The 19,452-nt window shown below is 39.5% G+C and overlaps 2 protein-coding genes across 5 annotated transcripts; both read left to right on the forward strand.

Moving 5' to 3' along the window:
- Positions 1 to 359: 359 nt before the first annotated feature.
- Positions 360 to 5,301, forward strand: LOC111239159 (P2Y purinoceptor 12-like). The gene is made up of 3 exons (XM_022768973.1): positions 360 to 477; positions 3,433 to 3,693; positions 3,868 to 5,301. The coding sequence occupies exons 2-3, from the start codon at positions 3,436 to 3,438 to the stop codon at positions 4,708 to 4,710; spliced, it is 1,101 nt and encodes a 366-aa protein (XP_022624694.1). The 5' UTR covers positions 360 to 477; positions 3,433 to 3,435; the 3' UTR covers positions 4,711 to 5,301.
- Positions 5,302 to 13,579: 8,278 nt separating this feature from the next.
- Positions 13,580 to 17,238, forward strand: p2ry13 (purinergic receptor P2Y13). Of its 4 annotated transcripts, XM_022768960.1 has the most exons (5): positions 13,580 to 13,769; positions 14,053 to 14,077; positions 14,859 to 15,052; positions 15,135 to 15,524; positions 16,183 to 17,238. In XM_022768960.1, exons 3-5 carry the CDS (start codon positions 14,870 to 14,872, stop codon positions 16,600 to 16,602), a joined length of 993 nt encoding a protein of 330 aa, XP_022624681.1. In that variant the 5' UTR covers positions 13,580 to 13,769; positions 14,053 to 14,077; positions 14,859 to 14,869; the 3' UTR covers positions 16,603 to 17,238. The 4 variants fall into 4 exon arrangements, with proteins under 4 accessions (XP_022624681.1, XP_022624682.1, XP_022624680.1 ...); XM_022768961.1 differs by lacking the exon at positions 14,053 to 14,077; XM_022768959.1 differs by lacking the exon at positions 13,580 to 13,769 and having other exon boundaries at positions 13,862 to 14,077.
- The last annotated feature ends 2,214 nt before the right edge of the window (positions 17,239 to 19,452 follow it).

Below are 19,452 nucleotides of genomic sequence, written 5' to 3' on the forward strand. Positions count from 1 at the left end.
TCCTCACATTATTGAATAATGAGTTACATATAGTTTCTTATCCTTCCAAATCCATTATTAAATATACATGTGTAACAATAGCTCAGGAGATGATGGTGACCATTTTAAATGTTTGATCGATGCTTTGGCTGTTTTGGCTTTGCCTATTTGCTGTTTATAAGATTTCTTTTGCTTGTGTTTAACTTGCTGTTTATCTGCTCCAAATTAATCACCCTCAGCAGTCAATTAATAAACTGAAGTGAAAGCTCTGTCTGTTCAAATGTATTTACAAATGCAGCCCACTGCCCTTCCATGTGACAGGAAACTGAAAGGAGAAGGCAAAGAGAAAGTCTTCCTGGTAGTTGTGTATCACAAAACTATACACACTTACACAGTCAAACGGACAGTATCAGATCACAGTTTTGCAGAATACAGACGCAGGAGCTGCAATAAGAGCTGCACTGGGATTTCACTGACACATATCAGCAAAATTAACAGGTCAGTTACAAAACTTCAACTTGTATCTATCACTGTAAATCAGGCTGAATGTGCAGAATTTATTTAAAAATTGTGCAAATGATTGTGCAAACTTCACTTTGATTTTATGCCTAGATTTTGCTTAACACTTTATGCAGATTTTGCTGAACACAGTTTACATAAAGGAATGGAAATCAGATGTACTGTCAGTGTAATCAACCAGCTGCTTTCAGGAATATTATGTTGTTCAGTGGTTTTTATTGACACATCTCAACATAAACTGTGTGAACAATATGTCTGAGCTTCAGCACATTCAGTTTGAAATAAAATAATGGATGTTGCGTTAAAGTGCCATGTCTCAGCTTTAATTTTAGTAGGTTTGCAACTATTTTGAAAGGACTATGTGGGAGATATAGACCTTTTAACATATAGAGCCCAAATTGCAAATGTTCAAAAGTAAGTGGACACTTTGCTTGTGTTTCTTGTGCAACTGTGTGTTGTTTCAACATTAAAACTGACATGTGGCTCAGACTTGATGAAGAATTTAAGGTGGAGATGTCTGTCAACATGCCAAGTAACGAGGCGACCGTGTATGTGAAGAAGATAATAATGAGGTTCCAAAAAATTCAATCGAAAACATATCAAAGGTAACTGATTTGCCAAAATCAACAGTTTAAAAAAAAAAACAACTCAGTAAAACTAGAAAATGGTAAAAAGAACTGGCAGATCAGGATGAGTGGAAAATCATTTGTATGGTGAAGAGAAACCCCTTTATGACTGCACAGCAAGTCAAGAATGCTCTCCTGGATGTAGATGGATGACATTTATTGGAGGTGTTTATTATGGATTTTATGGTGTTCCAAAACTGTTTGGGATTTTTTTTTAATCATTAGAAAGACATTCTTTATAATACTTAGATTTAGCATTGTAGGTCAATGTCTTGAATATATTTATAAATATAAATAAATTGCATAAATTGCCTGTATGTTTCCCAATCAGCATTTGGGCAGGGTGGCAGCGGCCGCAAACAACTGAAAACAGCTGTAAATAGAGCAGCGCTGCGGTTTTACGACACAGGAAGTAAACAAACAAATTAGTTTTCAACAACAGATAACTTGAAAATATTCCAGCAGGTAATTCATCAAATTAGAAAAATACATTCCTGGATTAACTGGTTACCCAAAGAGTCAAGATAAAGAAAAAGTAGAAGAAGAAAGGAGCAGCCAGGAAATCAAGCCGTTCAGTTAATTAACGGCTTAAGCTTAGACGACCACATGCAAAAAGATGGAGATATTCAAATGTCTTAAATTCTGCTTTACAGATTTTATGATGGAGAGTTTGTAGTGGACATGAAGGCAGCTTCAGCGGCTTTGTGACATGTGGACCGTTGAGGTTAGTCATCAACAATGACACCTGAGAGAGTATTTTAGTTCAGCTCCCTGAGTCTCTCTTTTTACAATATCAAAACAACAAAACTTCTTATAGTAGATGCGAGTAGCCTTCCTCTAGACAGCAGCTCCTTCTTCTCCTTGGCAAGACGCCGAGCTTTCACCTTGTCCTGGAAATGGAGAAGTTTGAGCCGGTAGAGCAGGTCAGGCTTTGGGTCAGCCCTGTTGTTGTAAAAGGAAAGTTGGCGTGCGGTGCGGCCTCTCCATGGCCGGAGGAGTGGGGAACTTTTCTCGCCAGAGGACCTGTGTTAGGACATGAAGCCAAGAATGTCGTGGCCCTCAGCGGATTGAGGAATCTTAAGAAAGCTAAGACGGGACGCTCTGCTTTCGCCTCTCCAGATCCCGAAACTGGTCCATCAGGTAGGCGTTATCCTTAGTCAGTTCATCGGTCCGAACCAGTAATTAGTCCTCATTTGCCCCGATTCATTGTTCTAATAAGGAGACGTGTTCTCTGAGAGTATCAAGGGACATGTAAACGCTGCTCGTTTTGGTTGGATCAGATCCACCTTTGAATACAGATGAGTGACCATATCAGTCTCGATCTGTTGTATACCATCCCATAAAGTTTGTAAGGGAGCGCTGGTACTGTTAATCCGGTGCCATTATTGTGCCGATCAGTATACAGCCGTCGTGCCACGAATCGGTATGTTTTGCTGAGCTACAGGTGAAGGTGCAGACAGGCACTTGAGCTCACTCATGCTGCGGCCATCTTGATTCATGCTACTCGCTTACGAAAAGAAACCAAAAATCAAGCCTCTCTGGAAATGATGAAAATAGGAAAGTGTGGACTTAAAAAGATAAGGATATATTCATAGTCCAGAGCACAGCACCTCACCTGTCAAACATGGTGGTGGTTCTGTTACGGCTGCCAATGGAAGTGACGCTCTGGCATTTATTGATGCTTTCCCTGCTGATGGGAGCAAGAGGATCAATGCAGAGGTATACAGGAGGTTTCTGTGAGCTCAGATTCAGCCAAATACATCAAAACCCCTTGGACAACATTTCATCAATAACCTGATCTTAACCTGACTGAGCTGCATTGTACTCGCTGAAGACCGGACTGATGGCAGAGAGACCCTACAACAAGCAAGAGCTGAGGATGGCTGCAGTGAGGGAAGATACAAAGCATCTAGTGATATCAATCAGAGGACTTACCACAAAATATTAAATTTGATGGTCTTGTTTGACTTCATCTGTCCAGTTGCTTTTGAACCCCTAAACTTTAAAAAGGCTATATCTATATACAACAGTTCTTTCGATACTGACATAAACCCACTCAAATTAAAACTGATACTTGGCTACCTGATGTTTTATTTTAAATTGAATGTGCTGAAGTTCAGAGCCTGAGATCTTTCTATTTCTGGTCTGGACTGTATGTAGTTAAAAAAGAGTAAACTAAAAAACTAAAACAAGTAACTCACATTTTATGAAAAAATAATTCTAGGAGAGTATCAGAGCTAACTTTAAGATGAAATGTTTTTGGTTTGTTCGTTTGTTTTTGCAAACAACTTTCTTTTGTATTTTTTAGACAATGCTCATGGAGACAAACGCACCTTTCCCCCAGTTCCCTGGCAATCACAGCCACACCAATATCACTTGTTCCCGTGACAACATTTTGAAGACAGTGTTTTTTCCTGTTCTCTACTCCGTCCTCCTCTTGGTGGGGCTGTTACTCAATGGCGTGGCAATGTGGGTGTTTTTCCGGATCCCCTCGCGGTCTCACTTCATCATATACCTGAAGAATATTGTGGTTGCAGATGTCATCATGACCTTTTCCTTCCCTTTCAAGGTTTGGTTAAACTGGTACCACTTCCTAATAAGGCACACTTTAAAGGGGGGGTCATAAGTTATAACTAATTGCTTTTTAATTGTTATCAAACCATTTCTAATAGATTTGTTATAGGTCATTCATAACAAACATTTTGGTTGCCAGGTGTTTAACAGTAAAATTCTGTTTCTCCAGGTGTTGTCAGACTCCAACATGGCATCCATTGGCCTGCGTATATTTGTGTGTCGAGTTTCCTCGGTGCTCTTCTACCTCACCATGTATATCAGCATCCTCTTCTTTGGCCTCATCAGCATTGATCGCTGTAGGAAGACCCTCAAGCCCTTTAAGGGGACTAATGCATCCCGGCTGGCCCGTCGGAAGCTCCTTTCAGGGGCCATCTGGACCTTTCTGCTCGTTCTCTGTCTGCCCAACGTCATCCTGACATCTAAAACGCCGCCTTCTAAACACTTCAAGTGCAGCGACCTGAAGACAAAGGCTGGGCTGCTTTGGCATGAGGTAGTAAATCATGTCTGTCAAGTTATTTTCTGGGGCAACCTGGTGACTGTGGTAGTATGCTACACTCTAATCACCAAAGAGCTGTACAAATCCTACTCCCGCACCAAGTCCCACAACGCTGGAGGGACAATATGTCAGGCACCAAGCAGGAAAACGACTCGCTCACCCCAGCAGGCCAAAAGAAAAATTAATGCAAATGTGTTCCTGGTTCTGGCAGTGTTCTTTGTGTGCTTTGTGCCGTTTCACTTTGCCCGTGTGCCGTACACTATAAGCCAGACCCGAAAGGTCTTTGACTGTAAACTCAAGCTCTTCTTCTTTCAGCTGAAGGAGAGCACTCTTTTCCTCTCATCCCTAAACTCTGTTCTAGACCCGCTCATCTACTTCTTCCTCTGTAAGTCCTTCAGGACCACTCTGTTCAAGACCCTGCAGCTGCCTCCTGGCACCTGCAGCTGGCTGACAGGGAGAGGGTCAGAAGTGGATACAGGCAACACCCCTCTGAGAGACTCCTCTGCCAGTATATAAAACCACTGGACATGATGAAGACTTTTGTAGTGTGGTAGTGGTATTTGATAATAATGTTGAAAATTGGTTCAAATCCAATTTGTGCTTTGTGATTAAACTTTAGAGGACATACAGTAGGTGACAGTCATGGTCATGTGTTTTCTGTCATTTGCAGTCCCACAGTCTGTCCCACAGTCTGCCCCACAGGCAGAAATGAAACGTGAAGGCCATAGCACATATTTCTGTTCATGATATGATCATCATCACAATGCCATGCCTTTAATAATCAAAGCATTGTAACTAACAGTAATCAGCTGTTTTGATTGTTTTCCTTTCTGTTCTCTATAACACCATTAAGTTTCTCTTCTGTTTTTTCATGCCCATTACTCTTATATATAGATATAGATATTCATTTACAGGCTGAAAATGAATCTCCTTTTAAGGACAACCACAGTATTCATCTAAAATAATTGACCTGTATACTAAACCTCAAGTCTTAGGCTACAGATAAACACCTGTCAGTACACTGACATGTCTTATTGTTGAGGTTGATGTTTGTGTTAGAACTGATAATCAAACCACACAGCAGGTTAATGTGTCCAAATAAATCATCTGACGTCATATGACGGTGTCATTTTGTTTTTCTTGTTCAGTTGCCCTCACTTATCAAGTCCATGGATACAACACAGCAGATAAAGCACAGAAGGAATTAGAAAGTAGTCAAGGACAGACTTTACATAACAGGGATTTTCCTACTGGCTTCTGTTACAACCGCATTAACCAAAAGATGCATGCCTATCAGTTTCATAATAAGACAACGATAAAGGAGGCAACATACACAAAATACACTTTATGAGTTCTAGTCAGAGGTGTCATTTTTCACATCTCCAAATCTAACCATGAGTGATATGTCTCTTACAGTCTTTCATTAGGTAAGTGCAAAATATATCGTGTCTAGACAGTTAATGATAATAATAAACATAAAGATAATAGTGCTGTTTTTAGTTGTGGTAGTAAAAGTGTGAGCCAACAGTAAGAGACAGTGCCTACATCCTACATCATCACTACATTATCAATGCTGCAGCATCACGCTGGTGAAAAGAAAAAGAATCCTATCTCTAACAGGTTGGGAAAAGAGGACCATTTAAGTTTAAAACATCTCATCCAGTAGAAACAAAGAAACCTGCATAGTCAGAAATTGCTTTAGTGTAGCCTGAAAACAAATGGCGTACCACAATGGATGTTATTTGAAACCCTTTTTCCCCCACAACAGCTCACTGCTCACAGATTTGCATCTGTCCGGCTGATGAGGCTGACACATTTGTAATTTCTATTGTGAAGGTCATCATCTCCCAGGCTGTGCAGTGCGGAGTTAAGGAGATAACCATTCTTGGTGAGTGGCTTAAACACAACTTTCTAAAAAAAGATTACAATGACAAGTCATGGAATGAATCAAACAATTTGATATGTGGCTGTTATCATTTCATTAGAGGAAGGCATGTAGAGCACACAGTAGACTGAACCTGCAAAATCTCAAGACCACCTCAGCATGGCTTAGATTTGGTTTATTGAACTGTTTCTGTGCATGTGTGTTACTGAGAAGAAGATTTAGGCCCAGTCAGTAAACTTTCTCACAATGTAATGGTCATAAATGTGTGTGTGTCTTAATTCTATCAAGTTTATTTCCCAGAAGTGTTAAAATAGCTTTCCAGCTCAGATTCATATAGTTCAAACAGGCATTTGCTGTTTCTTTGATACCAGGTCATTACTGTTACAACCCAGTCTCCTTACATTCACTGATAATTGTAGTCTTTAAATGACACTGAATGTATAAAGTTATTTATTGCATATACTGATTAGATGAATCCAGGTCAAACCCTCGGTGATTACATTTATCCTATCCAAATTAAAAGTTGTCAAATAGAAGCAAAGAAGTAAAATAAGCAGTGAAGCAACTGAGATCTGTTGTGCAGAGGGGACTGCACCTCAATATCAGAAAGATGTCCCTAAAATCTGGTAGATTCTGTGTAGTGTATTCAGCCTGATAATATGTGAAAAAGAACAATACAAATCCACTCTTTTGTTGTTGTATTCACAGTGGTGAAAACAAATCCAAAAACTGCATAACTTCCCTGATTCAGTGTCAAAAGTGGAAGTGTCAATTTCAGCATACAGGGTGCATTCAAATGCTTTGGTTGAGCTTTGACAAATCATAGTAACAAATGTTTTTTAACCAAATGATAAACGCAAATCAGATCCAACTGGGCAAACTGGAAAAATTCAGAGCAGCAGTAGTTTCAGTCTCAAATGACGACCAAGCAGGGGCCAAGTCTGGCAAAACTCTGCCCCCTTGACCTCAGACTTTCACCCAATCATTTATTCTAAAAGCCCTCAGCTTTTGAGGAATCCAGCCTGAAACTGTAATGTTATTTGATCTGATCACCGACATAAACCAGATCAGGGTTAGAAAGCTTAAAGGGTTGATGTCTGCATGTTTTTTTAATTCCAGATTTTAAGATGGAGACCAACAACATCTCACACCTCTCCTCTGACTGTGCCACTTTCAGCCTTGTGACTGTAAATGTGGCTTTCTCGTACCTCTTCTTCTTCCTGTTCCCCATTGCGTTACTGCTCAACGGGGTAGCAGCGTGGGTGTCTTTGCACCTCCGCTCCACCTCTACCTTCATCGTGTATCTTAAAAACATGGTGGCTGCTGACCTGCTCATGACTCTGACACTCCCGCTGAAGGCGGCCAGCATGCTTCCTGGAGCAACAGTTGAGCTGAGGGCGTTTGCCTGCCGTTACTCTGATGTCATTTTCTACTGCTGCATGTACACAAGCATTGCTTTAATGGGTGTCATCAGCCTGGACCGGTTCTTCAAAATTGTTAGACCATGTGGAAAGTTGCTAGGACAGAATGTATCGTTCAGTCTTGTGATGTCCGCCTTGGTTTGGGTGGTGATATTTGGCAGCACAGCGATCCCAACCATCATTCTAACTAACCAGGATCCTATTAATATGACAGGGAATTTTTGTATGTCCCTGAAAAGCCCAGTGGGTCTGACACTTCACAAGTGTGTGGTTGTATTTATGGAGATTCTTTTCTGGCTTATCAGCATATTGATTGTGTTTTGCTACATCTGCATCACCATGAAAGTCCTGCAGTCCTTCAGAAACTCTGGGAGCAACAACAGCCAAGGGAAGAAGAAAACCAAACTCCGAGTCTTCTTGATTCTCCTTGTGTTTTTTGTGTGTTTTGTGCCTCTCCACATAATGCGCATTCCTTTTACACTGTATGAAATCTTTAACGTTAAGGTGTGCACTGAAAGGTGGTTGGTGATAGTTCATCACTTGGCCCTGTGGGTCTCTACCACCAATGCCTGTCTGGACCCTTTTCTCTACATCTATCTGTGTAGGGAGTACAGAGTCAAACTGGCTGACATGGTGAAAGCTAGAGGGATCTGTGTTGGGTTACATTCAGGTGAAAATGAGGATGATTGAAATATGGAGCTTCCTGGATGACGTGAGTCATCAAAATTAGCACCTTTAAGAAGTTGGAGATATGATAAGATGTTTGTAGTCATAAATATCACAAATGAGTAACTCAGGAAGCAAGAGAGACTCTTGATCTTTAGATGCCATGTTGTACTGTTGCCCTATGTTGCCCTCTAGTGCCCTAATGCATAGATTAGCATCTACTGAAGCTAAATGTGTACTCAGAGAAACAAGGTAGAAACAAGGTAAATAAAAAAAAACATGATAAATATGAAATACACTTTCTTACTTTCTTTCAAGTATTCATAATGCAACACTGTTTGAATCCCATACTGAGGTGTTACTGTGAGCCCTCTATTAATACATTTGAGTTTGAAGTCATCTTTTGTTTTGTTTTTCTGTGATGGGGTCACTGCAGATATAGTCCCACCATTACCCGAGTGTCTCAGTTATAATGTAACAGCCTTGTCTCCTGTTGGTTTTTAGGGGAGGTTATAAATGAACAGTATAATAAAAAAATAAATGATAAATAATATAAGAGGGACAATGTTTATGTGCATGTTACCCCCTTTCATCATTATTACTGCCACTGTCTGTGAAACATTACTAAAATGTGCACTCAAAATATATTTTTCTGCACAAAAGAACAATAAACAGTAATTGCACCCGACATAGCTTTGGTCTATTATTTCAAGGGCTTAATTAAATGGTAACATAAATCTTTCCACAACAATTCTTGTAAATCCTGTATCCATATTCAGTAACTTCCCTGCCACAGAGCATTTGCCAAAAGTTCATTTCTTTTATTTGAATGAATTTCTTATATTCTGTTTTTCATGGCCTCGTTAAATGATTTCATTAACTTTAATTGCTTTCTAAGTAATAAACTATTAGTATTTTCAACAGTATCCTCCTCAGAGCTGCCAAACAGCAGCATTAAAAATTTGAATTAAATACCAATGCCCCACAATATTGCAGACTACACCGCAACAATCATTTAAACTACTATTACAATTTACCAAATATGTTTAATTGGTTTGCCAGAAATGAAAGTGAAGCCCCGCAGAGGATACATGTTCTTGACAGCTATTGACCTTCTTCTTTTTAAGTGGACAGTAAGCTCCAGTAGGAGCTGTAGGATTTTTTGGTCGGTTTTAACTGAGACCAATGCCACTGTATCAGTTCCTGCAGAACTCCTGCAATAACTGGTGCAATCCATCAATCAGCGAATCAATAGGCAAAGTCACCCAAGTAACAAAAAGACAACCACAAACAAATGAAGGGCACAAAAAGAGAGAAACAGGATCTGCTTTGCTTTTTAAAGAATTATCACTCGCTGCTACGATGTGTCTCAAGGGAACGTTTTTTTTGTTTGTGCGAGACAGTGATGGTAAGTGGGGGGAAAAAATGATGCATATTTAGCTTTCCACGTGATGCTCAGATCTAGGACAACAGTTTCATCTAGCAGCATGTCAACAATATGAACTTTTTCTATGCAAATGGCACAAACATGCAGTGTTCAGGTTGAGGGCTCTTGTCTGTAAACAACCAAAAATGTCTCCTTTGCTCAGCTTAGGGTCAAAGGTGAGACAGGGGTATTGATTTCTCAGATACACGTGTAGGCCAGAGGAGGCACGATGCAACCTCAATCCAGTAAGCCTTCACCCCATCCAAACTCGAATGTATGACGTCCTGTTTTGCTTTTGTCTAAAGACCAGTAGGTTTTTCCTATTTTTGCATATGTTCTGATGAATTGCCATTCTCATCACAGCTGAAATGTTGATTTGTTTGTTAGGAAAATCAACAGTGTTTCTTTAACACCTACCATGTCAGTACTATTGTCACACAGGTTCATTTTGCAACTTTAAGGTTGAGAAGAGTGGGTCAAGTCATCAACTGTAAGTTATTATCAAAATGTATCTTAATCTCATCATTAGTTCACAATCTATAGTGTTTGATCTATGGTAGGTTAAGTTGAATTCAGTTGAATCTTTTAAAATCTTTTAGTCATTTTACAAAACTTCATAGAATTCACTACAAGACAAGGATAGTATGTTTCCAAAAGTAACAGCATCATTATGAAAAGTCTAAATCAATAAATATCTATCAATATTGCATTTTTTTTATTTCTAAAACCAACTGTTTACACAGCTAAGACATACTGTAAAGCTATGGTTTTCATTTAAGTTTAGGAAAAAAATGTCAGCTCTGTGTTCTGCACAGAGAGTAACGCATGAGAGATATTGTTTTACTTTGAAAGTTAGTCACACTAATTTCTGATCTCTATGTGTCTCTAAGATTTCTATGTGTTTAATGAGTTGAATTAGTGACCTCTTTATCCGCTCTACCTTGTAAAGTCAATTGAAAAAACAAGTAGCCGTGCCACGACAGGTAAGCCTATAATATACCTACTCATTCTGAATTTTTATTCAAATATATTTACACTTAATCATTTATTTACTTTTTTAACAGTTAGAAAATCAGGGACATGGCAGTATTGCCTATATATAACACTAAATATAAGAGTTGGAGAATAAGCATAAATGTATAAATGTATGATGGAAACATTTATAATAAAAAGTCTGCCTAACAAACATATTCATTTACATTTCTATGTCAGAAGGAACACAATAAACAACACACTCCCTTTACTTCACTCAGCCTTCAACTCTGACTCTGACAGGTGACAGATGTTGGATGGATGGATGGGTCCTCGCTTTGACAGAAACCAGCAGAGTGAGTCGCACAAAAGCCACACCCCTGATTTTACATGAAGGAAAAAACACTAAGTTAGGCCAGACAAATAATTTTTCTGTTCTGTCACTATGGGACACTGTTCAAATAATGAACTGTTCAAATAATATTGTGCATATTCAGCAGGACTATCCGTTTAAAATATAGTCAGTTACTATATAACCTACTGTTCTTGACAACGGTGGGTTCTGTGTGTTCTCCTCAGGTGCAGTGATGCAATCGACTCAGATGTCTCCTGATAATTCCGAGTGTGACAGTTACATGTACATGAAAAACGTTGTCCCAATTCTCTACTTTTTGATGTTTCCCATAGCGTTGTCGCTGAATAGTGTGGCAGCCTGGGTGTCCCTGCACCTCAAGTCCACCTCCACCTTGGTGGTGTACTTGAAAAATCTAGTAGCTGCTGACGTTATTATGACCTTGATTATCCCAATCAAAGCTGCAAGTGACTTGTCAGGTGCTTCTGATGCATTATTTGAATTTTCATGCAATTATTTCAAAGCCATTTTCTACAGTGCACAGTACACATGTATTACTTTGTTGGGCCTTATCAGTCTGGACCGTTTCTTCAAGATCATGATACCCCGGAGCAAGCTGTTTGGTCAGAATCTGACCTTTAGCAAACTGATATGTGGCTCAGTCTGGCTAGTACTCTTTGGAGGCACAGCTTTACCAAATATTTTAAGTAACCAATCAGTAGCCAATATGACAAAGCCCAGCACTTGTATGAAGTTTAAAGGACCAGCTGGACTTGAAGTTCATCAAATGGTTGTGATTTACCTGAACGTTCTCTTCTGGCTCATCAGTGTGGTCATTGTAGTTTGTTACATTTGCATCGCCAACAAGGTTATACAGTCTTTTCGAAAATCTGGCAGCAATAACAAGAAGGGAAAGCAGAAGATAAAACTACGTGTCTTTATGATTGTCATTGTGTTTTTTGTATCGTTCACACCGTACCACATTGTCAGGATCCCATACACTTTTCAACAAGTCAAAAATTCCAAAAGTTCATGCCCTTACTCAGAGAGTAAGTTTGGCAAGGAGTTGAGCCTCTGGCTTGTCAGCACAAATATCTGTATGGACCCACTTCTCTATGTCTTTTTGTGTCAAGAATTCAAGGAGAAACTGCTATCTATGATGAAAAATATCTCCGTCTCATTTAAAGTGTCTTCAGCAGCCAAAGCAGAGGCTAAGTGAGTGACTGAGGTCATGAAGTTTTTTATGATAAAGAGTGAGCTCAGATGTTCCTGCAGAATTTCTAGACTTGGTTTATTGTTTCACGTATTTATTAACATTTTGCTATTTACTGCTTTTACATTCTATAATCCTTGTTGAAGTTTGCTGTGCTGTATGTGTCATGTGTGGTTCTAGATAGCTTGAAAACTACAAACAGGAAGTAGAATAGGAACGGGTGTGATAAGCAGTATGAGACAAGGGGAGGATATTATTATGCTGTTTATATGTGAACAAAACACGCTTCTACAGTAGCTGTGGAGGTTCAAAATCAGCAGGCAAATAGAGAAAAGAGGAAGGAAAGAGAAAGAGATGTAAATCAAGCTGCCATGCAAAACAAGTTAAGTATGTATAGTTAACATTTGCATCTCACACTGAAGTCTTATAATGTTTGTGGTAACAGTAAAATGGCTCATGTCTTTAATGGAGTTCTGCAGATGTGCAATGTGTCTATCAGCTTGTGTCAACAATTTGTGGCATGCTTATCAGTGGTCAACATGGATGGTCGTAAAAAAGAGAAAAAAAAGGACCAAGTCAGATTTACTGTACTGATATATTTTTACTGCATTGATTTTCCTGTATTTCCTCTATAAAAATGTGGAAAGCTGTAAAACAAGCTGTAAATCTTCTGCCGGTAGTAAACAAAAATAAACACAAAATTGAGGCATTATTCTGCTCGGCCTTGTTTAAGTTTCAAAAACAAACCACATCTAGAATCAACTTGTCCCTTTATTCCAGCTGAGAAAGCAAATTTTTTTCACCAGTCAACAGTTTCTAAAGGATTTGATAAGTTTGTTATCCACATGACTACTGACGAATGTGATTATGTGGGGTTTATATTGTGGCACAATGCGATGTAACTGAAACTAAGAATGAAGTTGTTTTCTTTTGTCGAAATAGTTTTTTATGATTATTACTTAGAATTTACAGCCCACAGTTCTTGGAAAACACAAGTATAATTTACAATGAAACATATTGTGATTAAACAGCAATTTCTAAGTTCACTTAAGTGTCACTTCTCCAGCTACTTTTTCTCTCATGTCATAATTCCTGGCCCAGCTCCAAGCAATATGACACAGGAAATCATGTTGTGTTCTCAGAACACACTATTTTTAGCAAGAAAGCACAAAAGGGAATAAAACTGAAAAAAAAAGATAGGAGTAGAAGGGAATGTACTTGTATGTTGTATTTGATGGTAGTTATATTAAACATGACAAAAATATATGTACTATGTACTATGTACTACTATATGTACCTCTGGTTGTTGGTGGTAAGAGGACCAAGTCTTGATGAGAAAAGACAGACAGATAGAGGTGATAAATAAGCTGCAGGGTGGAGGGAGGAGCAGTGGGGTGCAGGAGGTCTCTAGATGTGGGTCGAGAAATGAGTCCAGGGCTTTAGTGTTCGCCTGTCAACAGCTACTGCGACTGACGCAAGTTAGCGGAGGCAGGAGGACTGGCACGGAGCAGAACAAGCCTCTCTGCAGACAATTGGAACAGGAAGCAAGGAAGGAACGGGTCTTTCACCCGGAGGAAGACTGGCAAATTCATTGGGATTGTGACAAGACAGCCACACAGTAGCTCCAGAGACCACCCATTGTAAGAGCATCAAACGCACACACACACACTTAAAGAGGGGGGGAGAGAGAGAGAGAGAGAGAGAGAGAGAGACTGAAACCTCCTTAGGTCAGAAGTAGTATTTCTTAATTGATTAAAGACCTAAACTAACACCAAGAGCCTTTCAATTTTGGGATTTTTTTTGTTTCATCTACTTCCTGTTGATAAAAAGCAGAAAGGGGAACTGGACATTTCACTTCTTCCTTTTTTTTGTAATAGTGTAGTTTTTCTTTCCTTTACTCTTTGTTCCTCACATGTTGCACAGTCACAGACGATAAGGACACAAAAAGGTAAGACTCAATTATTGGCTTCTTCTAGATACATCACTAATCTCAACTGGGCACAGAGATATAGAATTTGTGTAACAATAGTTTTAACAGACCTAATTAACATCATTATGCACACTGAAACAGACAGACGCTTTGAGAGTATTACATATGCTGGTTCCCATAGCACCTGCTCCTGGCCTCAGTGTTATTCTAAGCTGTTAAGGTTTTCAATGTAAAGACAGCAGACAGATGTACTCTCAGACGAGAGGTGAATTCAGAATGAACAAACGCAGCAGTGAGTTGTTGGATGTCGTCAGTGCTGTATGTTAAATCTGTCTTTGCATTGTTATTGTTAAACTAAACTGGTGGTCGTAGCAGTATGAAGTGACTGTGGGAAAGGTCAATTCTACTGAATGACCCTGTGTCTAAATGCTGTGAAATGCACCGGTTACACTGTATTTACTGGTTGTATAAGAAAAAAATATTTGTATGCCCCTGAAAGTGGCATAAAATGTCCTTTACTTGTTGAATTGAAAGACGGAAAGATACGTGATCCTTCAGACTTAATTCTTGACACTAGATATTTGAAAGATTAATCTAATAACCCAAGCTGCTCAACTACAGTCCTGTTACAGAATTTCTGGGGGATCCAGAAAATGATTACAACAGAAACAATGTTATAATCTTTAGATGTGTATGTTCTGAAAACAGTGTATTACCGTGTTTCTTCTTTGAATAATATAGTTACTGTATATATTTAAATAACGTCTCTCATCTCTCCTCTCTCCCCATCCTTCCTAAGGTCCACCGAAGATGAACACCACCCTGTCTAACTCATCCATCAAGTGTGTTCGGGATACCAGCATAACAGCTGTGGTTTTCCCAAGTCTGTACAGCATCCTGTTTATAGCTGCCATGATACTCAATTCCCTGGCTGCATGGATCTTCTTCAGCATCCCCAGCACCTCAACATTTGTGGTCTTTCTAAAAAATGTGGTAAGGAATGAAGGCTTTATAGAATTATACTTTCATTGTGAAGCAAGAAAATGAAAAAACAAACATGATCCTTCAACAACAGGTGGTGGCTGACTTGCTGATGACCTTGACCATCCCTCTGAGAGTCTTAAGTGATGCAGGTGTGGGCTCCTGGCATTTACGCGCCTTCCACTGCCGATACTCTGCGGTTCTCTTCTACATCACCATGTACATCAGCATCCTCTTGCTGGGCCTCATCAGCCTGGACCGCTACCTGAAAATAGTCAGGCCTTTTGGGAAGTGTGTCCTGCAGCGGGTCCGTGTTGGCCAGGTGCTGAGTGCATCTGTCTGGGTGGTAATGTTATCTTTAGCATTACCCAACGTTATTCTAAGCGACCAGCCACCACGGGTCACTGGAGGCAAACTGAAGTGCTCCTCCATGAAGAGCAAAGCCGGCCTGATGTGGCATGAGGGATTCAACTACTTCTGTCAGGTAGCTATTAATTACTAGCAGCTATTACTCTTGCTAGAGTGAGATGAGAAAATCGATACCATTCTCACACCTGTACATTTAATATAAAGTTGGAGCCAAAAGCTGGTCAGATAAGATTAGCATAAAGACTGGAGTCAGCCTGGCACTATTGAAAGGCCTGCCAGCACCTTTGCAGCTCACAAATTAACATGTTATATCAGGTTGGTTTAATCCATAGACTGAAGTGTAAAAACAAAAGAAGTGTGGTTTTACTTGGAGTTATGTGGTGGACTATTTTTTGGTGGGGAGCATTGACAAAAACCACAACTAATCATTTTTGCACTTTGATTTCATGATATAGTTTAACATGTTAATTAGTTAGCTTTAGAGGTGCAGGTATCTGGATTTGTTTGGACAGAGACAGGCTAGCTGTGCCTATAGGGTAACGTAAGATAGCCATAGCTTCATTTTTTTTACTGTACAGACATGAGAGTAGTCTAAATCTTCTCATCTAACTCTCAGCCAGAAAGGGAATAAGTGTATGTTGAACTTTTCTTTTAATATATTTGCACTGTGACATCTGCACATTTACGGAAGATACCGAAATTATTTGTGAGAAAAGTTATGAGAAAGTCTTTCCAAGTGCCTTGCTTAATGTTTTGTTGATGTACATCTGCAGGTGGTTTTTTGGGGCACTCTGGCCTTGATGGTGGTTTGCTACACGTTCATCAGCAAGAAGGTTTATGAGTCATACAAAGCCTCAAAGAGCAGATCTCAGGCAGCCAGTCGGAAAACAAAGGCAAAGGTCTTTGTGGTGGTGGGGGTGTTTTTCATCTGCTTTGCCCCCTTTCACTTTGCTCGTGTTCCCTACACCCTGACTCAGACCCGTAGCACAGCAAGTCACTGCCAAGCACTGTACATTGCTAAGGAGACCACCTTGTGGCTATCGGCCACTAATATATGTCTGGATCCACTTATCTACGTGTTCTTGTGTAAGGTGTTTCGGAAAAGACTGACAGCTGCACTCTGCCGCAAGCCACTCCACAAAGGTACCATGGAATCTCCCACAGCAACATCTACTCAGCTGGAGATGTCATAAATAGCCCACAGTAACAAACTGTTGAATAATGGGATGCCACAGTAACACAATGGACAGTGCACAATGGGACACAATTAATAACTGTAATAGTCCAGGCAAGACGAGACACTGCCTGAAAGTGTTATTTTACGTGTAAATAGAATTTTATCTTGATCACAAAGGTTGTAAAAATTCTCAAAGTAATGCAAAGTGATGAAAATCTGTTAAATGGACTATTCTGTGTAACAGAAAAAAGTCAAACATGTCTGGCACTGGATCATGAAGTTTCAAGCCAGCAATGACTATTGTTTTTGGTACAGTACTAACCAAGCACTTCTGTGCCTTTTTTGATAAGTCATCCAACACATTTCCTTAATTATGCTTTCTGTCACTTGCTACTTCCTTCTCTCTAATCTTGCTCACACTGCACTTTCCCTTCACAAAAAAACATCTTGACAGCACATATTCACATTTGATTACACAGTAAGCAAAATGTGACCAGGGAGTAAATGATAACAAAATGAGCAGGGAACAAAAGACTGCAAATAGCCACTTCTTACAACTGTAACTTCTATGAAATATAAATAATTATGATAATAATAATAATTATAATAATAAAATCATTATTTTTCATACTACAATAGTAGTAGCCATACATCTGGACCAAATCTTTTTTTTCCATTAGTAATAGTATAGGTCACCACAAACAGTCCCATATTACAGTATTTACAAATGGTTCAAGATTGAATTGAGAAGGACATGAATTTCAAATGTGGTGAAATGGCATTTCGAATCAACTGTTAGACAAAAACGTGAAAGCAAATTATTGCATGCAAGCAGAGCCGAGTTAAAGTGTCTGTGCAAGAAAGGCAGCCAATAAGAATGGAGGACAAAACCACCTAAAATCAGTTGCTCTTCCACAGTAGTGCTGAGTACAGTACAGCTCTTGATAAAGGTTACTGTTCACAACAAAGTATATCATCATAGAGGACATGAAATAAAAGTGAATTAATTTTTGTTTGAAATTTAGAACTATTTGTGGTTGCTTCCTTTAATCACTGACAAGAGATATGCTTACTTTTATTTATTTACCACTAGTGGTGATCAGTATCTGAGGCACTTTTGATCATTTCTAATGAACTGACCAGGAAGGAAACTGCAGACTCGTATCGCTCTGCCAGAAATCAGGTTTTTGATAACACTTCGTTTACACCAGGCTTTTAACCAGCAACCAGCAACCAGCCACCAGCCACCAACCTAAATCTACATAACATCCAGAAAAGGTTGCAAGCATTTGCAAGTAGTGCATATAGCATTTCACAGTATAACAGTAGTGTCTGATTCATTTTTGAATTGAACAAGAGGAGAACAAATGCATTGGGGCCCAAAAATCTGAGACCACTTTACCATAAACTTGAATGGGAAAATGGTCTCAGACTTTTGGACCCCACTGTATATAAAACTGGAATAAATTGACTGCAACACCCGAAGACGGGTTTCAGGGTATTCACAAACTGGTTCTGCAGGATTAATGTCACCTCCCACCTGATTTACAATCGTGTCTGCATGTGGGTCTGATTAATGTAATAATGAAATATGATCTTCCTCCATCCCACATTCTGTCGGCTACGACAGAGGCTGATATTTTGGCAGGAAATTAATGAGCTACAGAGCGGTTGGAGCGGTGACTGCAGCCAGGGGAAGGACCGTTCGTCACCCTCAGATTAAATCCTCTGGCAGATGACCCCGCAGTAGTGAATTATGAGAAATTCTAAATGACATTCATGGAAATTAAATAAACCCTGGAGATAGTGTTGCCTAGCAGTATGCACAGACACAAGCTGGGGACAGAAAAGGGCCAGATAAATAGGGGGCAGGCGGAGGTAGGGGCTGACAGTTCCATATAACTGGAAGCGTGTGAAGGACCTGATGAAACGCGGTGGTACAGTTTACATGTCAGAGAAATCTGTCAGGTCTGCACGACAGTGACGCCAATCAGCAGTGGTCTATAAACTGTGTCAGGTCAAGATGTCCCAGAGAAATGGCTTTTATGCAGCTTATTAAAGCTTTAGACTTAAGCTGTAGGTCAGAAAAGTCATTTTGACACATTTTTCAATCGTTCAAACTTTCACTGAATGAAAAAGGATGAGACTGAACAGGTTTACCTCACTCTTGGCTGAAAAGAGGGGTAAATTACACATATTCACAGATACAGAACTGTAGTGTAAACTCAACCCAAGAACAGAGCAGGAGCTTAACAACATACAACAAAGGTAGCCTTAACTTTGACATTCATGTGAGAAAAGTAGAGAGAAAAGCCAGTCTGATAACGTCCTTACAATCTGCAAAAACCAACACTGGCCACTAGGGGGCAAACTAAAAACCCCACCAAAAAAACTGATCGACACGTTCATAGACTTACAGAGTTGTTATAGCTGTTATATGACTATACACCTTGGAAACGCAGAGCAACATCATCATCCCATGGAAATCATCTTTCAGTCCACATGACAAATCCAAACTTAATCCATGCGCTACTTGTTGTCGTTTGTTGCCTGGCATGAAGTATAGAGTGGGCTCAGAGATTACTGAAAATGTCTGCTTATTGCTGCTGAAAAGAAAGTAGTGACAGCAGTGACACCGAACCTTACAATAAAGTAATGGCTGCCATACAAAACTTAAGGTTTTAACTTTAAAATTAAGTAGTAAACTAAAAGGCTGAACGAGAGTAAAACGCTCAGTAAAACTTCTTATTTGGATGATAATTCTCTAGAGGTTCATACTCCATAATATACCTAAAAAGCGTTCAGATGGATCCACATTGTAACTGAAACTAGAGACAGAAACACATATTTCTTTATGCATTTTTAG

Source organism: Seriola dumerili, unplaced genomic scaffold (genome assembly GCF_002260705.1).
Source record: "Seriola dumerili isolate Sdu_G_001 unplaced genomic scaffold, Sdu_1.0 BDQW01001995.1, whole genome shotgun sequence".
Lineage (NCBI taxonomy): Eukaryota > Metazoa > Chordata > Actinopteri > Carangiformes > Carangidae > Seriola > Seriola dumerili.

Coding starts and splice junctions, on each gene's coding strand:
- LOC111239159 (XM_022768973.1), top strand. CDS start 3,436: ATGCTCATGGAGACAAACGCACCTTTCCCCCAGTTCCCTGGCAATCAC. Junction 3,694..3,867: donor CCTTTTCCTTCCCTTTCAAG/GTTTGGTTAAAC, acceptor CTGTTTCTCCAG/GTGTTGTCAGACTCCAACAT.
- p2ry13 (XM_022768958.1), top strand. CDS start 14,306: ATGTACTCTCAGACGAGAGGTGAATTCAGAATGAACAAACGCAGCA. Junction 14,352..14,858: donor CAGAATGAACAAACGCAGCA/GTGAGTTGTTGG, acceptor ATCCTTCCTAAG/GTCCACCGAAGATGAACACC. Junction 15,525..16,182: donor GATTCAACTACTTCTGTCAG/GTAGCTATTAAT, acceptor GTACATCTGCAG/GTGGTTTTTTGGGGCACTCT.